Genomic DNA, 20,422 nt, shown 5'->3' with positions numbered 1-20,422 from the left:
CCTCTCTATCAGTACTAAGGAAGGAAGGAACAAGCAGCTATCATATATGTGGCTGATCTCAGAAAGTGATTGATCCACCACAAAACAGTCAGTCACGCTGCGGCCTCTCTTTGAAGTTCTTCCCCAGCTGACTAAAATTTAGTCAAATGGGGTAGAATCTGCACTCAGATCTCAGGAACATCCTGACCATGTTCTGAGTGTCAAGAGCCTGCATGACCTATGAGGTAATTCAACAGATGGGTTGGGGGGTGTTGCTTTGTTTGTTAGTTGTACAGGGGTTTCTGCTATGGGGCTTTTTGTGTGTAATCGAGCTATACCTGTTTTTTCAATAATAGTTTTAAATATTGTGTGACATTTTACTGATCTAAGATACTAGGATGGTGTTACATGGTAGCAGCTTCTCTACATCATTTCCTGTATCCAACAGGTTTTCTGTGGTTACTGCTAAAGAGGCATTAATTTCTACTCTACAGTCTATGATCCCTGTTGGAAGGGGTCATAGAGCTCAGGTTATGGTCATGGAAACAAGTGGCAGCAAAACCAGCCTGCCATATTGCTGGTGAGGAAAGGACCTCAAGGAGTAACACTGGGGGGCTTCTGCTCCATGCATATGTCCCAGATCTGAGTTTAGTCCCAGCAAATACTCAGGTTCTGCACTGGTGTTGGAACTGTGCCCTGAGTCTACATTAACACCTCTCTTAGAAAGACCAAGTCAGTTAGTGACTTAAGCTTTTGAGGTTTATTTGGCCCAGGGAGTCCAAAAATCTTCTCTGGTGCAGAATGCCTAAGTGGCCATTTCCTATTGAAAAGGGGCTTTCTCCTGAACTGCAAGAGGCAGATGCTTGGGAATACTATTTTCTATTTGATTGAGCCCCTTCATTCTAAATTCCTATATAAATTGATGCACTTATTTAATTTGAAATCTTTAGAAGGTGAGATTGTGGTGACAGGGACATTATACTAAGCTACTCTCTTTTAATAAGTAGGTTTTGTTGCTTTTGAATTTTTAAACAAAGATGAATAGAAACCCTATTGTCCATTTAGAGAGCATTATTAAATCATTTTGTATTCTACTGCCCTGGAAAAAGTTCTCCATTGTGAAAGAATAGAATGTCATATTAAAAATAGCTAAACACTTGTTTTCTGTGAAATATTTATAAAAGAACTACAAAATATTCATACATATCAGTAAGGCAATTTAAATCGCAATAAAATTTCCTCTTTTTTGTTCTTAAATATTTTTTCATTACATGTGCCATGCTTCTTATAGTGATACAAGATGGACAATAAGAAACTAATATAAAAAAAGGCCATCCTTTACTGAAGATTTTTCAGATACATTTCTGGAAAGCAATTTTATTTTGATGATCACGATTGGCAAAATAAAAGTGCCTTATGTTTTTAATTAAAGTCTATTTGTCATTGAGTAAATCCATACTAGTTCATAATGCAAATTTTTTTCCCAAGTCTTTCTCTTTTGCATGTTCATTGTACATTGATTATTGTAAATGTATTTGGAGTCACCTACATGCTTCATGGCTGCCTTTGATTAAACTTCCACAATTAAACTCAGTCCAGATGGAGACTTTGTTGTTAATTACTCAGCCTGTATTTCTCATTTCAAACAACTTGAATATATGTTATTGTGAAATCGCTGCCAAATTGATTCTTAGCTGTGCACTTGTACATGCCAGAATCTGAAGATTTTGGATTCTGAATGATTAATGTCCCTTGGGGGTGAAGAAGTTCACTTCCAGATGGTCTGCCTTTACTAGCTGGAGAAAGCACAGAGTGGTCTGGTAGCTCCCATGTGATTTCTGGTTTTGGTATCCCCAGTGCCATACAGTTGAGCTGAACTGCTGCCCCAGCCATAGTGCGTACACTCTGTGGTGGTCTGTTTGTAATCCGTGGGGGGTAGGCTACAGTCATTACAGGAACAGTTATAGATGACTCTCCAGCATTGTTCTGAGCCTTACACAGATAGTTTCCTCTGTCATGAATGGTTGCTTCTCGAATAACTAAAGTACCATTTTCAAGTAATATGTATTTCCCACTGATCTGAGGCCGATCTAGCATATAGCCACTTGGTACTGTCCATATAATGTTTGGTTTGGGGCTTCCATCAGCAAGACAGTGAAGGGATAATGATTCCCCACTGATGCTCTTTATTGGTCCTCTTGAACGAGTAAGAATAGTGGGCTTCTGACCAACTTCCAAGATGATCAGCTTTTCAATGTAGCCCACTTTATTTCTAGCTGCACAGCGATACTTTCCTGCATCATCTCTGAAAGGATTATATATGATGAGAGTACCATTACTGCCTATATGATACCGGGAAATTCTGACTCCACTGGAAAATCGTGTGCCATTGGGTAATATCCAGATGATTTCAGGAGGAGGGTTTCCATCTACTGAACAATTTAATATGATGTTTTTTCCTGGTTTTGCTATTATTTTTTCATTTAATGGATTTCTAAACATTGGTCGTCTTAGCATTTCTAATACCTCCAACTGTACTACCAATATGCTTTCTCCTCCATCATTACGTACCACGCATATAAAATCTGCTGTATCTGAAGGCCTTACATTCCTAATTTCAAGTGTCCCATTTTTGTGTACTGTTATTCTGCTCCCATAGTACGGAGCTGTTAAGAAAATATTGTCAGGCATTATCCACATAATTTGAAGGGAAGGTGTCCCTTCTGACATACAATCTATTTGCTTCTTGGAGTGCCTTATTGCTGTTGCTTTAATGACTGTTTTGTTTGTATATAAACCATTTATCAGGGGTGGTTTAGAAACAACATCCAGTTTATAAAGTTTTGTGTCATCTCCACCAGGGTTACGGGCAACACATACATATTCCCCAGCATCCAACAGTTTCACTTTGCTGACTGACAGTGAGCCATTAACATGCAGTAAATATCTGTCTGTTGAAGCTGAGATCATATCACTGGAAGGTAGCAACCAAAATATTTTTGGCTTGGGTTCTCCAACAGCCTCGCAGTCAAATACTGCATTATCCCCAGCTTTTACTTTAGCATATGTCCTGTAATTCTGCTTTATACGAGGTGAAGCTGTTACAACTGTAATGTGTACCTTCATTTCATCTTTTCCTAGTGTATTTTGGGCATAACAGGTATAGTCTCCCTCTTCAGATATTCCAACCTTGTTGAAATACAGAGTTCCATTGTCAAAAAGAATGTATCTCCGAGACCTGCGCCCACTGTCGTCTGCTTGCATCACATTATTAATCATCGTGCCATCTGGCAAACTCCAGGAGATCTCTGGCTCAGGTGACCCAGAGGCTTTACAGTCCACTCTGAAGTCCTTCCCATACGGCACCTGTTTTTTAAAATACTGTTTTTGGTCAATCTTTGCTGGTTTCATAGTCACACTGACTTTCATCAGTATCAAGTCATCTCCAATTCTGTTTCTTGCTACACATAAATAGTCACCTGCATCCTTTTCTGTGACTGCCTCGATAAACAAGGATCCATTAGGATAAACATGGATTCGACTTCCCATTCTAGAAGAAAAAAAGAATTATTTAATGTGTAGCCACATGCTAAAGGAGAACACTGAGCCCTAATAAGTGATGTAAAGATGTATGGGCTCAAGTGGATGAATTGCTGTGGGTTTTTCTCTTCTGTATCTTAAAATTGTGCCTATCCCATCCTTTAGATACATGTACATTATTTGTTTTAAGGAAAAACAAAGATATAAGAGTATCTTTCCCAACCCTGTTCTCCCATTTTTGTTAGGACTAATTTATCTCCTCCCTACCCTTGACCACTGAAACCCAGCTCAACCCACCGCCTCCCCAAAAGACTTGGGGGTGTGTGGAAATCTTGCTTTGTGCCAGGAAAGTCATCAAATTTGGGCTCTTATCAGATCAACAGGGGAAAAGAGATCCAGATTTTATGGGCCAGGTCTTCAGCCAAAGCCAAAAAAACAGCTAGCACAGGTCAGAGGGTTGTGTGCAAAGCAGACTTAGAGCTCTCCTTCACACTGTCTCCCTCCTGCAGCAGTTGTGGGTAGAGACATTTTCTTCCAGCATTGTGTTAGAACAACCTGATGGCTGCTCGAACACCAGGGAGCTGAAACCACAACCCAGGATCAGCACAGCATAAAGGGCATCATGACTGTTGCCACATTTCCCCATGACAACTGCAGCAAGGGGAGTGCATGGTATAATGCCTGCATCTGTAACTTTCACTCCATGCAGCTGAAGAAGTGAGGTTTTTTTTTACCTACAAAAGCTTATGCCCAAATAAATCTGTTAGTCTTTAAGATGCCACCAGACTCCTTGGGTTTTTTTTGTGGATACAGACTAACATGGCTATCCCCTGATACTTGACACCATGGTATAACAGCCACTACAAGATCATCCTTATAGTAAGATGATTGACCCCTGGCTGGTTAAACTGAATTTAGAGCCAGTTTATGCTAGCAGTGTGACACATTAGTTAGAACATGCTGCACCCGATAATCTGGGCCTTGGTATCTGATTCTGATCTCACACCAGTGTTTACACTAGTGTAATTCTAATTACTTCAGTGGAGATCCTTCAGAGTCTTACTGGTGCAAGTGAGTAGAATTAGGCCCTAAGGAAAACCTTCCTTCCACCATTTCCCTCCTGTTTAACTTGAGGTAGTAGGGGTAGAGCCATACCCAGGTTTATAAATGGTTTATTTGTCTTATAGTGAATGTATAAAATAATAATCTGGATAAACATTCATAAAATGACCATTAGAGACCAAATGTCATATCTTTTGGAAAAATATCAGTATTAAACCAAGGCAATGTAATTTTAAATGGGAAACCATTTATTCTTCTTCGAGTGCTTGCTCATATCCATTCCAATTAGGTGTGCGCGCGCTGCGTGCACGTTCGTCGGAGACTTTTTACCCTAGCAACACTCGGTGGGCCAGCAGGTCGCCCCCTGGAGTGGCGCTGGTATGGCGCCCGATATATACCCCTGCTGGCCCGCCCGCTCCTCAGTTCCTTCTTACCGCCTGTGTCGGTCGTTGGAACTGTGGAGCACGGCTAGCCATTCTCCACCTCCCTAGTGTTTCACTCTTTTGCAGTTTAGTGTATATAGTTCTGTTATTATAGTAATAGTTGTAGTTATAAAGTTAGTAAGTGTAGTTGTAGATAGTTATACAGAGGATCGGGGGTTCGCCCCTTTTCCTCCCCGCGGTGCCGGGGCCCATGCCCGGTTCACCCGGCTTTAAGCCTTGTGCGGCCTGTCATCGGCCGATGCCAACAGGAGATCTGCACGACTCCTGCCTGAGGTGCCTAGGCGAGTCCCACCTCATGGACAAGTGCCGGATCTGCAAGGCATTCAAGCCACGAACGAAGAAGGAGCGGGACAGTCGCCTGAAGCAGATCCTGATGGAGGCAGCGCTGACTCCCCCACCGTCGGCACCGACTCCGGCACCGGGGCCAAGTGGCGCCTCTGCTCCGGACCGTCCAGCACCGGCAAAGGCTTCGACTTCCCGCTTGGCACCGGCCCGGCACCCTAGCCGGCACCACTCCCTGTCCCCGAGGAGCAAGAAGCACAGGGCTCCTGCGGTGCCTACAACTGCACCGTAGTCGGAGCGTGCCTCCAAACCTGACCGCCCGGCACCGTCATCCGCCGCGGCACCGAGCGTCGTCGCACCGTCGACTCCGGCTCCTCAGGGACCGTTGAGTCCGGTGCATCTCAGCTCCCCTGTGAGAACAGCGGTTGAGCTCGTCGTGCCCTCCACGCGGGAGACCTTCTCTGTTGCACGCGACCTCATCGCCATGACAGAGCCCGAGCTGCCCCAACCCCCGGCACCGCCGGTGCGGGTTCTCCAATCGATGGGCAAGCCCGCCATGGTGCGGCCGCATTCACTGGGCACTACTGGGCATCGGTCCCGTTCCAGATCGAGGGACCACTCTCAGCGATGCCGCTCGAGATCCAGACGCCGCTCGCAGTCCCGAGACCGCTACCTGCGGCACCGGTCGTACTCGCGGCACCGGTCAGGATCCCGGTCGCCGTCATACTACTCTCGGCACCGGTCTAGATCACGGCACCGACGTTCCTACCGCAGCCGATCCCGGCATGGCAGCGGACGGCACCGGTCGACCTCACGGCACCGAGCTGGTAGCAGGTCCCGGTCCAGATCAAGGTACCACCATGATTTCCGGTACCACTCGCCGGCACCGCGCAGCGACGTTGGGGTGCGCAGAGGCCTGACGCAGTCATCGACGGCTCCTCCATGGCCTTCAAGGCACTCGTCCGCTTCCTCCTGAATGGACAGCGCCTCTTATGGGGGTTCAGATGTGCAGGCCCACCCGGACCAGGGACCACCACAATGGTCCTTTTGGACGCCCTGGGCATACCACCAAGCCCAGGGCGAACCTTCGGGCCCTGCTCGCTCCCACCAATCGGAGCATCGAGCACCGGAGGCCACGGTCAGCCGCCCCCCCCCCCAAGTTTGGAGGAAGCCCCTATGGATCCCCTGGCGCAGCAGGATGCTCGGGAAGTGGAGGTCCCTCTGGACGAGGCTTCAGTTCAGGAACCACTCCTCCCTGGGGTGTCTTCTTCCTCGTCCCCAGATGAGGCGGTAGCAGGCACATCTTCATCAGGGCCCCCGCCGATTGATCTCCGGGCACACCAGGACCTTCTGAGGTGAGTTGCCCAGAACATAAACCTCCCTATCGAGGAAGTCCTGGAAGTGGAGGACCCGGTGGTGAGCATCCTTTCTGCGGAGGCACCGACCAGGGTAGCCCTCCCCTTCATCAAGTCGATCCAGGCGAAGGCGGATACCATCTGGCAGTCTCCGGCCTCCATTCTACCCACTGCCCACGGAGTGAAAAGGAAGTATATGGTACCATCCAAGGGGTATGAGTACCTCTATATACATCCCGCTCCCTGCTCCTTGGTGGTACAGTCAGTCAATGAGCGGGAACGCCACAGCCAACAAGCTCCTGCGCCAAAATCCAGGGAAGCCAGGCGCATGGACTTGCTGGGCCGCAAGGTTTACTCCGCGGGAGGCCTTCAGCTCCGTGTGGCGAACCAGCAAGCCCTCCTCAGTCGCTACAGCCACAACACCTGGGAGGCTGTCAGCAAATTTACGGAGCTGCTTCCCCAGGACTCACGCCAGGAATTTTCATCTCTCCTGGAAGAGGACAGGAGGGTCGCCAGGACCACCCTACAAGTGTCCTTGGATGCCGCAGATTCGGCAGCAAGAACACTGGCATCGGGCGTAGCCATGCGCCATATATCGTGGCTGCAGTCTTCCGGACTACCGCCGGAGCTACAGTACACGATTCAGGACCTGCCATTCGATGGGCAGGGCCTTTTCTCTGAGAAGACAGATCCCAGGCTAGAGAGCCTGAAGGATAACTGAGTCATCATGCGGTCACTGGGAATGCACATGCCCCAGACTCAGAGAAGGCCATTCCGCCCCTACCATCAGCGCACTTACCCCCCGCCTCGCCCCAGACAAGATTTCAACCGGAGGCGAGGTCGGCCGAACCGTAGACATCAACCAGGTCCTCAAAGGGGTAATACTTCCGGGTCCGACAAGCCACCGCAGGGACCCAAGGCGAACTTTTGAAGGTGCGCCCGAGAGCAGCTTACCAATCCCTTCCCTGGATCCACTTCATTTCCTCAACCGCCTCCACCCCTTCCTGCCGTCATGGTCCCAGCTAACCTCGGATCGTTGGGTCCTTCGCACGGTGCAGTTTGGTTACCATCTTCAGTTTGTTTCTCCACCCCCCTCCCATCCTCCCTCCTCGTCCCTCTTCAGGGACCCCTCTCACGAGCAACTGATCCTCCAGGAGGTTCACAAGCTCCTGCTCACTGGAGCTACAGAGGAGGTGCCAAGGGAGCTAAGGAGCAAGGGGTTTTATTCCCGGTACTTCTTAATCCCCAAGTCAAAAGGGGGCCTTCAACCCATCCTGGACCTGCGAGGACAGAACAAATTCATCAAAAAGTTCAAGTTCCACATGGTAACCTTAGGAACCATCATTCCCTCCTTGGATCCCGGAGATTGGTACGCCGCTCTCAATATGAAGGACGCATACTTCCACATTGCGATCTTTCCCCCGCACAGGCGGTATCTTCGCTTTGTGGTAAATCAGGACCACTACCAGTTCACGGTCCTCCCCTTTGGGCTCTCCTCAGCCCCCCAGGTGTTCACCAAGTGTATGGCGGTCGTTGCCGCTGCCCTGCGCCGCCGTCGTATACATGTCTTCCCTTACCTCGATGACTGGTTCATTCGAGGCACGTCGGAGGCACAGGTGACCGGGCACATCACCGTCATCAGGGAGCTGTTTGCGAGCCTAGGTCTGACCATCAACCCGGACAAGTCCACTCTGGTGCCTACGCGGAGCATAGAGTTCATCGGGGCAGTGCTAGACTCCAACCTCGCGATGGCCAGCCTCCCCCGGCACCGATTCCAAGCCATAGTGTCCATGGTCACAAGCCTGCAGGCCTTCCCGACCACGTCTGCTCGAACGTGCCTCGCTCTCCTGGGGCACATGGCCGCATGCACCTTCGTCACCAGACATGCAAGACTCCGCATGCGCCCGCTGCAGACCTGGCTCGCGTCGGTCTATCGACCAGGCAGGGATGCCATAGACACAATTGTAACGATTCCACCGATTGTTCTAAGTTCCCTAGACTGGTGGACAACGCCCTCCCAAGTGTGTGCAGGCCTACCGTTTCACGCCCCTCAGCCATCAGTGTCCCTGACAACGGACGCATCATTGCTGGGCTGGGGTGCGCACCTGGGGACCCTGCGTACACAGGGTCTATGGTCACAGAGAGAGTTGACTCTTCACATCAATGTGCAGGAGCTACGGGCAGTTTGCCTAGCACGCCAGACATTCCAACGCCATTTGCACGGCCGTTGTGTTGCGGTATTCACGGACAACACAACGGCCATGTATTACATCAACAAGCAGGGCGGGACCCGGTCCTCCCCGCTGTGTCAGGAAGCAATACGTCTGTGGGACTTTTGCATAGCCCACTCTATTCATCTAGTGGCTTCCTTTCTCCCGGGACTGCGGAACACCCTTGCGGATCACCTGAGCAGATCCTTCCTGTCCCATGAATGGTCCATCCGTCCGGACGTCCTCTATGTCGTTTTCCAGAGGTGGGGGTTTCCCCAGATAGATCTGTTCGCCTCCAGATTGAACAGGAAATGCCAGGTGTTCTGCTCTCTACAGGGTCGCTCCCCGGGCTCACTGTCAGATGCGTTCCTTATGCCGTGGACGGGTCGTCTTTGCTACGCCTTTCCACCCTTCCCTCTCGTCCACCGAGTCCTGATCAAGGTCCGGAGAGACAAGGCCCGCCTCATCCTGATTGCTCCGGCGTGGCTGCAGCAGCCTTGGTACACCATGCTGCTCGATCTGTCCCTGGCGAATCCGATTGCCCTACCTCTTTGGCCGGACCTGATCACACAGGACTTTGGCAGGATGCGCCATCCGGATCTACAGTCCCTCCATCTGTCTGCATGGCTCCTGGCTGGCTAAGCCAGTCCGAGTTGCGCTGTTCCGATGCAGTACAGCAAGTGTTGTTGGGCAGCAGGAAGCCTTCCATGCGTTCAACCTACCTAGCGAAGTGGAAACGCTTCTGCTGCTGGTGTATCCAGCACGGCCACGACCCACTCGCCACGCTAGTCCCCACCATTTTGGACTACGTGTGGTCTCTCAAGCAGCAGGGCTTGGCGATCTCCTCTCTGCACATCCACCTCGCGGCTATATCCACCTTTCATCCAGGCGAGGCTGGCAAGTCCGTGTTTTCTCAACCGATGGTGTCAAGATTTATCAATGGCCTGGAGCGACTATACCCTCAGGTCAAACGGCCTGCCCCTACTTGGGACCTGAACCTTGTCCTGACCAGGCTCATGGCGCCCCCCTTCAAACCCTTAGCCACATGCTCGCTGCTGTACCTGTCCTGGAAGGTGGCCTTCCTAGTCGCTATTACGTCGGCCCGGCGAGTCTCGGAGCTTCGGGCTCTGACCGTGGACCCTCCGTATATGGTGTTCCATAAGGACAAGGTACAGCTGCGACCGCACCCGGCATTCCTCCCTAAGGTCGTCTCCGCCTTCCGTATTAACCAAGACATCTTCCTGCCAGTCTTTTACCCAAAGCCACATTCATTCCGAAGAGAGCAACAGCTCCACTCCTTGGATGTCCGAAGGGCTCTCGCGTTCTACATTGAGAGAACTAAACCCTTCCGACGTTCACCACAATTATTTGTGGCAGTAGCGGAACGAATGAGAGGCATGGCAATCTCCTCCCAGCGTATCGCATCCTGGATCACGTCCTGCATCAGGACATGCTATGACTTGGCCCATGTGCCAACGGGGACCCTTACCGCCCATTCTACCAGGGCCCAGGCTTCGTCGGCCGCGTTTTTGGCTCACGTCCCCACACAGGAAATCTGCCGTGCGGCCACATGGTCTTCTGTACACACCTTTGCATCACACTATGCGCTGGTCCAGCAAGCTAGAGACGATGCCGCTTTCAGCGCAGCGGTTTTACAGTCTGCTACGTCTCGCTCTGACCCCACCGCCTAGGTAAGGCTTGGGAATCACCTAATTGGAATGGATATGAGCAAGCACTGGAAGAAGAAAAGACGGTTACTCACCTTTGTAACTGTTGTTCTTCGAGATGTGTTGCTCATATCCATTCCACACCCGCCCTCCTTCCCTTCTGTCGGAGTAGCCGGCAAGAAGGAACTGAGGAGCGGGCAGGCCAGCAGGGGTATATATCGGGCGCCATACCGGCGCCACTCCAGGGGGTGACCTGCTGGCCCACCGAGTGTTGCTAGGGTAAAAAGTCTCCGACGAACGTGCACGCGGCGCGCGCACACCTAATTGGAATGGATATGAGCAACACATCTCGAAGAACAACAGTTACAAAGGTGAGTAACCGTCTTTTACAGCTACCTATTTAATAATACATGCTTACTATGTTATCAGTTGTAAAGTGAGGGTCTCACATTGTCCTTCTGCAGGAAAAATGCACATGGGCAAGAGAGATGAGCTAATTCTGACACTTTACAGGTGCAGAAGAAAACCATCTACAGTGTGAGAACATGCTTCATTTTTTAATTAGGGTTTTGCCTTTGTTGCACATTGTATGAAAAGCTTTGTTTTTTCCTCTAATCTCTCCCATTCAGACTTTTTCAGACTACCTAGTCCACACTAAAGAAAGAATTAGGCTAAATTATAAATGTTCTACACACCCAAATTTCAGGACCAGAGCTCATCTGAATCTGGTAATAACCATTCCATGCTTGCAGGGCTTAGGAGCTCTGTAATACTGAGTTACCATTTCTGTGGTGTTACTAAGCTCTGCCGCATGAAGTGATCTTTTCCATTTTACAAGATAGCTGAAAACTGGAAATGAAGAATCTGTGGAGTTATTTAACACCTTCATAGATCTAGCCTTTCCTAAGTAAACCCTGTTGATCTCAACCAGTCTCTTTTTGGGAGGAATTCTAAAAGTATGGGTTTTATAATTGTGGAAGTTGTTCATATAATCAGAAATCTAATCTGCTTGAACTTTTTGCTTGGGAAGTAAGTTTCAGAGTATGAAGCAGTCTCTGGAGTTGTAGAATGAACCCGCCTCCCCTCCCCCCTCTAGCTCTTTGTTCAATAACTAGATCCCCCACAACCAGAAGAAGATGAGTGAGAAACTGTACTTTAGTGGCAGGCTTTAATAAACCTTTCCTCAAATCTCTGTGTAAAACATCTTAATTTATAATGCTTCTAGCAGCCTATAAAAAGTGATGTGTGGTGATGGGCAGAAGGTTCTACAGCTTTTTTGGTGTGCAGGATATAGACAGAAAGCTAGGACGCCCTTGCACTGAAAGCAAGTAATATCACCTGGAAACTGGCAGTAACTTACACTCACTGGAATATCTCCTGCTCTACTGATTTTCAGAATAGTAAAATGCAAGACTCCCCTTTGTTTCTTCCATGCACCTGTGGTTTTGGCAACACCTAAAGCAGAGATGGGCAACCTTTGGAACGTGGCTCGCCAGGGTAAGCCCCCTGGCAAGCCGGGCCAGTTTGTTTACCTGCCGTGTCCACAGGTGCGGCCAATCGTGGCTCCCACTGGCCTGGAATGGCAAACAGCGGCCAGTGGGAGCCGCAATCGGCTGAACCTGCGGATGCGGCAGGTAAACAAACCGGCCCAGCTCACCTTGGTGCTTACCCTGGTGAGCCATGTGCCAAAGGTTGCTGATCCCTGACCTAAAACTCATCCACATGTTCTTCTCCTCTAGTGGCAGAATGCCAGATCTGGCCATTTAAAATAAGTGTTAATAAAATGAATACAAGGCAAGTATGTTGTGTGTATGAATTTGGTACACATTACCATAAACTGCAAACTTTTATTTAAATCAACTCAGTGTCAGCAGATTTTATTTTATTATTTTTTTTGTTAAAAATAGACTATCATTGAATTGGGCCTTTTAAACTGCTATTTATCATTTGAAATCATTTTAACACTAATATTTACCCTGCAATCTAAAATGTGAAACAATTAATTTCTTTGGTCATACTTACTGATTGCCAGTAAAATAACTGCAGTAAATTTATTCCCAACTTTCAGTAATTGGACTGTAAACTCTCACAGGACTTTGCTTTTAATACAGTAAATGAGGTTTTATAGGTTTTTTTTTTAATAAGCAAACAAATGAATACTTTAGTAATGCCAGTTTCTCTCCAGCCAAATGGCTGGCAACTGGTGTATGCAAAAACAAAGTGTTAACTGGTACCCAGTCTTAGTTGCTCTCATTCTGTAACTGGCAAGAATGTGAAACGTCAGCTCAGCCATAAAATACAGAAGTCAAAGTAGCTGTCAAAGGTTGCACGAGTAATCAAGACCCTAGTTTTATAAATTTGTGTTCTCACTAAATTCTACTTGCTTTTCAGACGAAACTATATTCACTAGATCCTTTTTCTTAATTAACTAGCAAATGGCTTTTCATATTTTTAGCGACTATATTAGTTTTGGAATTCTACAATCAAAACTTTTATAACAGTTAAATGTCCCCACTTCCGTTCCAACAAATTTAGATTTTATTGTGCCACTGTTTTAAATTATTTCGTGATGGGAAAGCAGTTTATTTTTACAAAAATAAATTGCTAATTTTTACCAATTAAATATTTATGTGATATCAAACTATATCACTTTGAACAATCAGTTTGCTTGGCATTACATTCACAAACTATCATTGTCACTGCTAAATTAGTTTGTTTCAACAAGCAGTCTTACAAAGCACAAATTAAATTATCGTTACCATATACAACAGATTTATAGTAAGTTTATAGTATTTCTATGCAGCCATTGTGCTCTGAGATGCCATTAATTTAACTGATGTTAAATCTCTTCTGTGGTACATATGGCATGTAAAAGCCTTAGTAAAGTAAAATCCTCAAGTTTACTCTAATGTATATATGCAGCATGAGTGTCAGCTTTATATTAACAACCAAATCCTATTCAACTGACATATGTATGTTGAGGATTTGGCCTTAAATCAGAACAGAATAAAATGACCTAAATTCAGCCATTGCATGAATAAATTAGGCTTCACTGATTTAGCTGGGTTGCACCCCCTTACGGTAGGGCTGAATTTGGGCCTTTAGTATTAGAAATATAATAATAAAATTGCATTTTCTGTCACTAGAGATGACTCTCATCACAGGTTAAAAACAAAATTGGCTTCAGTTAAGCAGAGTTATAGTACGTTAGGCACTTATGCTTGGCAATATCACAGGATTGACTCTTTTTTAAAAAATTATTTCAGTGATTTGTGGTCTGCTATTTTAAAGTAAGCACCAGAAAAATAAAGCAAGAACTCAGTCACAAAGAAACATTCCTACCTGTGCCATTGGTCAACAACTGCCTTAGAAGGTAACCTCCAGATTATTCTGGGCTTTGGCTCCCCAGTAGCTGAACAGTTTAGAAGCAAGCTGTCCCCAAAATTCAGCTGAGTCATTTTCAGAGATGCAGTTGCTATTCTGGGAATTGTATCTCTCTGCTCCACCGTGAGATTTACCACCCTCCTCTCTGACCCAGTGGAGCTTGTAGCTATGCATTCATAATTCCCGCTGTCAGAAGGAGCTATGTTTCTTATGTAGAGGGTTCCATTGGAGAACAGGAACAGTTTGGCATTTACAAAATGCAGAGGCTTCACTACTGTTCCATCAAAGAGGACCCAGTGAACACTCGGATGAGGGTTTCCTTTTGCAGTGCAGGGGAGTTTCAAACTTTCACCCATAATTCCTGCAATGTGTTGTCTCTTCTCTTCCAAAATAACGGGAGGTGCCACAATCACCTGTAGTTTTACTGTCAGCGTATCAGCACCAGCTGGATTACTAGCCATACATGTATAAAGCCCTCTGTCATAAACAGTGACTTCCTTGATTATTAAAGTGCCATCCGGTTGCACAGACGCTTGCTTGCTTCCTGGAAAAGATTCTGAGACATACGTTTTGTTTGCTAGAATCCATGAAATGGTAGGGATGGGCCTACCTTCAGCTCTACACTTCACAGACACAGGCTTTCCAGAATGGACAGTGATCACTTTTGACCTGCCCTCTAGGATCCTCGGTGGATATGCCACCACAGACAAAGTGACGAGGAGCTGATCTGAGCCATGCTGGTTGGCAGCAATACACAGGTACTGTCCACGGTCCTGAATGTTCACATTCTGGATAGAGAGGGTGCCATTAGCAAATACTTCAAACTTGTTGTCACGCTTGCTTTTTGATACATCAGACCCTAATTAAACAAAAAAAGTAAAATATATTTATATTACATAAGAAGCCTTTATTTATTTACTTTTGCTTTTTATCTGATAAAATAATATTTGCAACCAAAAAAAAAAAAAGCTGCCTTGGTTTTTATCCTGCACTCATCACCATGGTATCCGAGCACACTTTCTTTGTCTCAGCTTACTTTCTTTAAAAGGGCTAAGAACAGTGACGGAATGAGAGGAATAATACCACGTGTTTATGTATATTGTGAAAGATGTCTTAAGGGACCAACAAAAATCAGTTACATAGGTGGAGGTGATCTTCCAATAAAGGGGAAGCAGAATTGCTCAGCAATGAAGCACAGGATCTTATTACAGGTGGATTCTTAATAAGCCTGGTCTTCTGTATAGGCCTCACTACAATAATGCTATTGTTAACGTATGCTGAATATGGTAAACATTGTTAAATACAGATTGACCTTTTTTTCCTTTCTCTCTTTTTCTTGAAGAGACATTTTATAAATACAGTAAGACACTTCAGTATGTATATGCAGGGCTGGAATATTACTACTTTTCAGCCATATGTATTAATCATCTTATTGCTTTATGGACGGTATCCCACCTAAAGCATGGCAATATCCCAGCCTGGTGTACCTAGCACCTGTCTTATTGCTAATATATAGTAGAAGACAACATTTTAAACAAGGCTTATACAGCTTACCTGATGACACTTTAGTCCAGTGAATTGTGGGAAGGGGATTACCAGTCGCTTCACAAGGGATGAAGGCATCTGAATTAGCCAAAACGGTAAAAGCAGCCAGTTTTCCTCCGACTATTCTAGGCTTTGCCAATCTATTTTTATATAAGGAGTCTAGGGCTACGAGGTGGTTGTTGGTTTTTTGATCTGTTGTCTTGTCAGACCAGCTTTTGACAGAATTGTCCTTGTTCCTTTTCCGTGCAGGAGTATGTGGAGTGGAGCTCTCTGAGGATTTTAATATACTCAGAGTATTAACTGTTAGTGTTTTGCCTATTTCCGAAATTTCAGGAGACTGTTTATGCCAAAACTTGTTTTCCCACCGGGGAGATAAGGTGATTTGCAAGATACTTGTGTGTGGTGTCTCTGTTATTTGGGATGCTAATGGGGTAGGATGCTGTATGCTGGGGTTGATCACATGGGTAGTTACAGCAGGAGATTTGGTACTGAGCTCACCTTTGTCAGGAAATGTTGCCTTTGCTGTATGTTTCTGCTGAATAACTCTCTGTCCCATTTTTTGGTGTGGTCTTTTACTTACCATTGCAATAGTTTTGTTTGGTTGAATATGTGCTGATTCAGATGTTATGGATGTGGCGGGTAATATTGTGGTGGTGTTGGAGGACTTCAAAGAAGATGATGTGGCAGGTTTTTCAGTAAAGAGAACATCAGATGGTAGTTTAACAGGTTGAGTGTTCTCAGCTGTTGTAATTCTCATTAATGTTTGTGTAGTTGTTACAGGTGAACCTTTAGTTACATCTTTTGTGTTAAGAATCTGTGGCTGAGGCACAGTTGTAATTGGGATTACACTTGTGTTCTTATAAAGAAATTCAGTGGGTAGGGGGATGGTGGGCTTAGTTAAAGCCCTAGCTGTTGTCAGGATATACAAAGCTGTGTTCACTGATGAAGCAGTGGTGGAGCTATGGCTTGTAGTAATGCTTTGTGAAGTCATGATCTTCTGGAGCTTTTTCCTCCTTTGATCTCTCCTCCTTCCAGCTCTGAATGCTTTGATTTTAGTGATTTTAGCTTCAGTGTGGGGAACAGTAGTAGATCTAAATGTTGGCATTGGTCTTGTTGCATTCATTTCTTTGTTGATAGCATTTGGAAGATTAGAAAAATAGGCTGAAGGTAGCAGTTCTGCAGTAGTAAGAGATGGAATGGGAGACTGTTTCTCTGACATACTATTATCATGACTGATAGGTTTAGTTAGGGATAAGAGATCATCAGTTTGATTCACTTCCACTGAAATAGTTGTTAAATGAAAAGGAGAAACTCTGTCTATGGATAGTGTTGCAGTAGTTTTAGGAAGCATGGAGGTTATTGTAGATGATGGCACTGTTCTTGTACGTTGTCTGGATAGCTTCTTCAATAGCTCCTTTTGAATGTGTACCTTTCCAAAGAGATGTTGCCAAGGAATCTTTCCTCTTAAAACTTTGGAAGAAGTTCTAGTTTTAGTGGTTGGGAGGATGGATTTAACATGTGAGAATGTCTTGCTGTCTGCAGAAGTTGTAGTTTCCACAGATACACTAGCAGTCTGTCTTGCAGTTGTAGGGAGTCTGAGAGCATATGTTTGCAATCGTGCACTGGCCTCTAGTTTTCTTTGCAGGGTACCCTGTCTGCTTTCACTATAGAAAGGCATTACAGTGGGAGCTGTTTTTTCTCCTTCTGCAGTGGGTCTGTTTTTCTTTTCAGCCAGGAATGTTGTGGTTTGACTTGTAAGCTGCTCTGATGTGAGTTCTGGTATATCCTCTTTCAAAGGTGGGGGCGTATGTGTTTCTGGGCTAAGCAGTTCAAGAGAACTTCTGGGAGGAGTTGCGGGATGTGAACACGATAGACATTTTGTGTCCTGCTCCATAGCTGGAGGCAGAGTTGTACTTTCTCTACTGGATTCTTGTCTCACAAAATTATATCTATGTCCCCTGATAGCTGGAATTCGATCTGGTCTAACAATTCGTCTTCTACCAGAAATTTTCCTTCGTCTTCCATATCGTTGTCTTGACTGTGGTGTATTAGTTGTAACATCTCTAATTATCTGAATCTGCTGATGAGAAATAATAGTTGACCCTGGTGGTAGTTTAGGAGTTATTTTTTGAGCACTGTGAAAATAAATGTGACCAAATTCATTGTTTGGCTCGCTGACAGTCACTACAGATATTCGATGATCTGATTTAGTTGAAGTCTTATCAATAGACTCAGTAAATAAATCAGGTTTTTCAACTGTGTTCTGGGAAGTGACAAGGCTGGTGATTTCAATAACATCTGCTGTTTGTGTTGTAGATATGATTTTTAAATACTCATTACTTCCCCCAAAAGACACTAATCTTTGTTCAGCATTAAAGTCTTTAGCTGTACTATTCACCAAACTAGATGCTGTTAATGGCTGTATAATGGTTAATGATGTTTGATTTAATTCAGAAGTCTTCAGCGAGTTTGGTCTTGTGACTGCAGATTTTTGAGCTGCATTTGGCTTTTTGCTCTGGGGTCCTATAGACTGTGTAATCCATGGATTAACTGTTGGAGCGACTGCCTCTGTAACCATGACAGAAGTTGTTTTAGACTTGTTATTACTTGATGTAGTTTCAGGTTCTCCAGTTACAATACTTGCTGAAACTTTTTTCAGAGTAGGTATAGTAGGTGCTTCAGGTGCTAGTATAATAAATTCCTCTTCTGGAGGTATATGGTCACCAGATGTTTCTTCCTTATCCCCAGATACCTTAGAGGATAGATGGTCTGGTGATTTTGTTGTGGCATTTTCTTGTTTTTCTGGCAAAGTGGAATTCTTCTTTGTTTTTTCCAAAAATGCTGCCCAGTGCTGTGGGTCAACTCTCCTAGCTGAGGAAGTAAATTGTCTTCTGTGTCCCCTAAATCGTCTGTTTATTTTGTCCCCATTGCGTCTGTAAGTCATCTCTCTATTGTTATTCCGTTTATTTGCAATCCCTGTGAGTTGATTTCTAGGTGCAGAGTCAGTGGATGCTTTACTTGTTACTGAAGTTTGCACAGTAGCTAATGGATACTTATGTTTTGTAACAGCTCTAAGCTCCTCGTGACCAGATCCATCTCTCTCTTCGTTTTCTTCTGGAGCTTTCTTTTGTTTTTGTGAAGTGCCCTCATTCACTTTAACCAGCACTTGGAAAATCAAAAAATCTATACCATATTCATTAGCTGCTACACATCTAAAATAGCCATTATCTTGTTCTGTCATCTCTTGTATTTTGAGTGTACCATTGTGGAAAATATGTTTGCTTCTTACAGACTGATGAAGAACTGTGTGCTCAGGTAGGATCCAACTAATAGATGCATCTGGGACACCAACAGACTGACATGGAAGGTAGAGTGTGTCACCAATGAATGCCGAAAGCTGAGCCCCATTAATGTTGTTGTGTTCCACATAAGTATCAATCACTGTGATCCTAAATGTTAGGACATCTGCATCATTATAATTTGTGCCTATGCAGTGATAAACTCCAGTGTCAAAACTATCAGCTGTCCGTAGTGTGAATTTTCCACTTTTAGCTATTACGATTCTTCCATCTTCACTAACATATGGTGCTCTAACTTTGCTCCCATCGGCGAGTATCCATTCAATGGTAGGAGTAGGCTCTCCAAATGCCTGGCAGTCCAGTTCTACAGTCCCACCCACTAAAACGGAGTGTTCTGCTCTTGTTGTATTATCTCTTGAAATTATGGCCCAGCTGTGTGTCAACTGTTTTTCACCAGCATTGGGCAAGATAATTTGAGCATCAGTTATATATTGAATATGCAGCGTGCTGAGTGTGGTTGCTGTTCTGTCTAATTGTAATGCCACCTGGCGTTGGAGCAGCCAAGAAGGTTCAGCTGTCAGTTCACTCTCTATATTGGTAAAAACTTCTTCACTTTCAGAATACGTCTGTTTGTACTTGTAACTGATGTAAGGCACTTTGGTCAGTAAGAGATTCCTTTCGAGTTTCAGTGGAGAATCACTGTACAGGGCCAATATGCTCCACAGCTGTTGAATGTGTTCATAATCAATACTACACACCAGAAATGTTGAAAATGATACTTTGAGTACTGTATTATCACCATCTTTGTCAAATGAGAGTGGGGAAATTTTTGTAGGTTTTTGAACATTGCAAACCAAGTTAGCTTGATTTCCTGTTTGGTCTGTCATATTCAACATTATGGTTCCAATGGGAGCTATAAACTCTTTGGGAGAGATGGAAATGAAGTCTCCTTCATCTGGCATAGTGATGTTTTTAAATTTCAGGGAGGGGTCTATTGTTGGCTTCCTACAAGTTAAAGATGCAGATGGGATGTTAACTAAATGTTTGCCTTTAGAATTTCTGGGATTGGCACAAACTGGACATTTCTGGGCACTAGAAGAACCTCTGTCTTTCTTGCACTTTATAATATCTAGGGGGAGGAAAAAACAAAGTAATTTTGTGATACTAGTTCCAGTACCAAAACAACAACTTATATTTTGCTGAAGGATCTTTCCTTGAATAAAGGGCTATAAAGTACTGACAGTAGTGATCTTCAAGTCATCACCAAGCTTTATTTTAACTCTTTACTATTCCACTAGTGAAACCTTCAGCATGATCATAATTGCTATCACAGCTAGTTAGCATGGCACAGCCTTGCCTTGGGAAGCACACAGCTCTAGCAAGAGCTGTAGCAGGCATTGTTCTATTGTGCCCAGAGCCTGTTCAGGGGGGCAAAAAGGAGAAGAAACTCCTTGTGCCCTCTTCTTAATTTGTGCACCTTCCCTGTGGTCAGGCACAATATGGCCCTAATTAATTGAGGCTTACCATTGCGAGGTAGGAAATTATTGCTTTCCTTATTTTAATTACAGCAAAGGCAAGCCCTAAAAAACAAAGGGACTTATCCAATGCTGCCTTTCTTCTCCTTCAGCCACAAGACTATCCTTTCCTTTTATCTCA

The 20,422-nt window shown here is 45.2% G+C and overlaps 1 protein-coding gene across 1 annotated transcript in view; it reads right to left on the bottom strand.

Moving 5' to 3' along the window:
* Positions 1-2: 2 nt before the first annotated feature.
* The window catches only part of IGSF10 (immunoglobulin superfamily member 10), a 36,978-nt gene continuing 16,558 nt past the window's right edge, over positions 3-20,422 (bottom strand). The window contains exons 6-8 of the mRNA XM_030575698.1: positions 15,477-19,895; positions 13,881-14,781; positions 3-3,529 (exon numbers count right to left, since the gene is read on the bottom strand). Coding sequence (XP_030431558.1) covers positions 1,621-3,529; positions 13,881-14,781; positions 15,477-19,895 — 7,229 coding nt within the window. The 3' untranslated portion in view covers positions 3-1,620. The remainder of the gene's footprint in view (positions 3,530-13,880; positions 14,782-15,476; positions 19,896-20,422) is intronic.

Source organism: Gopherus evgoodei, chromosome 9, assembly GCF_007399415.2.
Source record: "Gopherus evgoodei ecotype Sinaloan lineage chromosome 9, rGopEvg1_v1.p, whole genome shotgun sequence".
Taxonomy (NCBI): domain Eukaryota; kingdom Metazoa; phylum Chordata; order Testudines; family Testudinidae; genus Gopherus; species Gopherus evgoodei.
The sequence above is the reverse complement of the archived record's forward strand: the minus strand, read 5'-3'. Positions and strand labels throughout refer to the sequence as shown.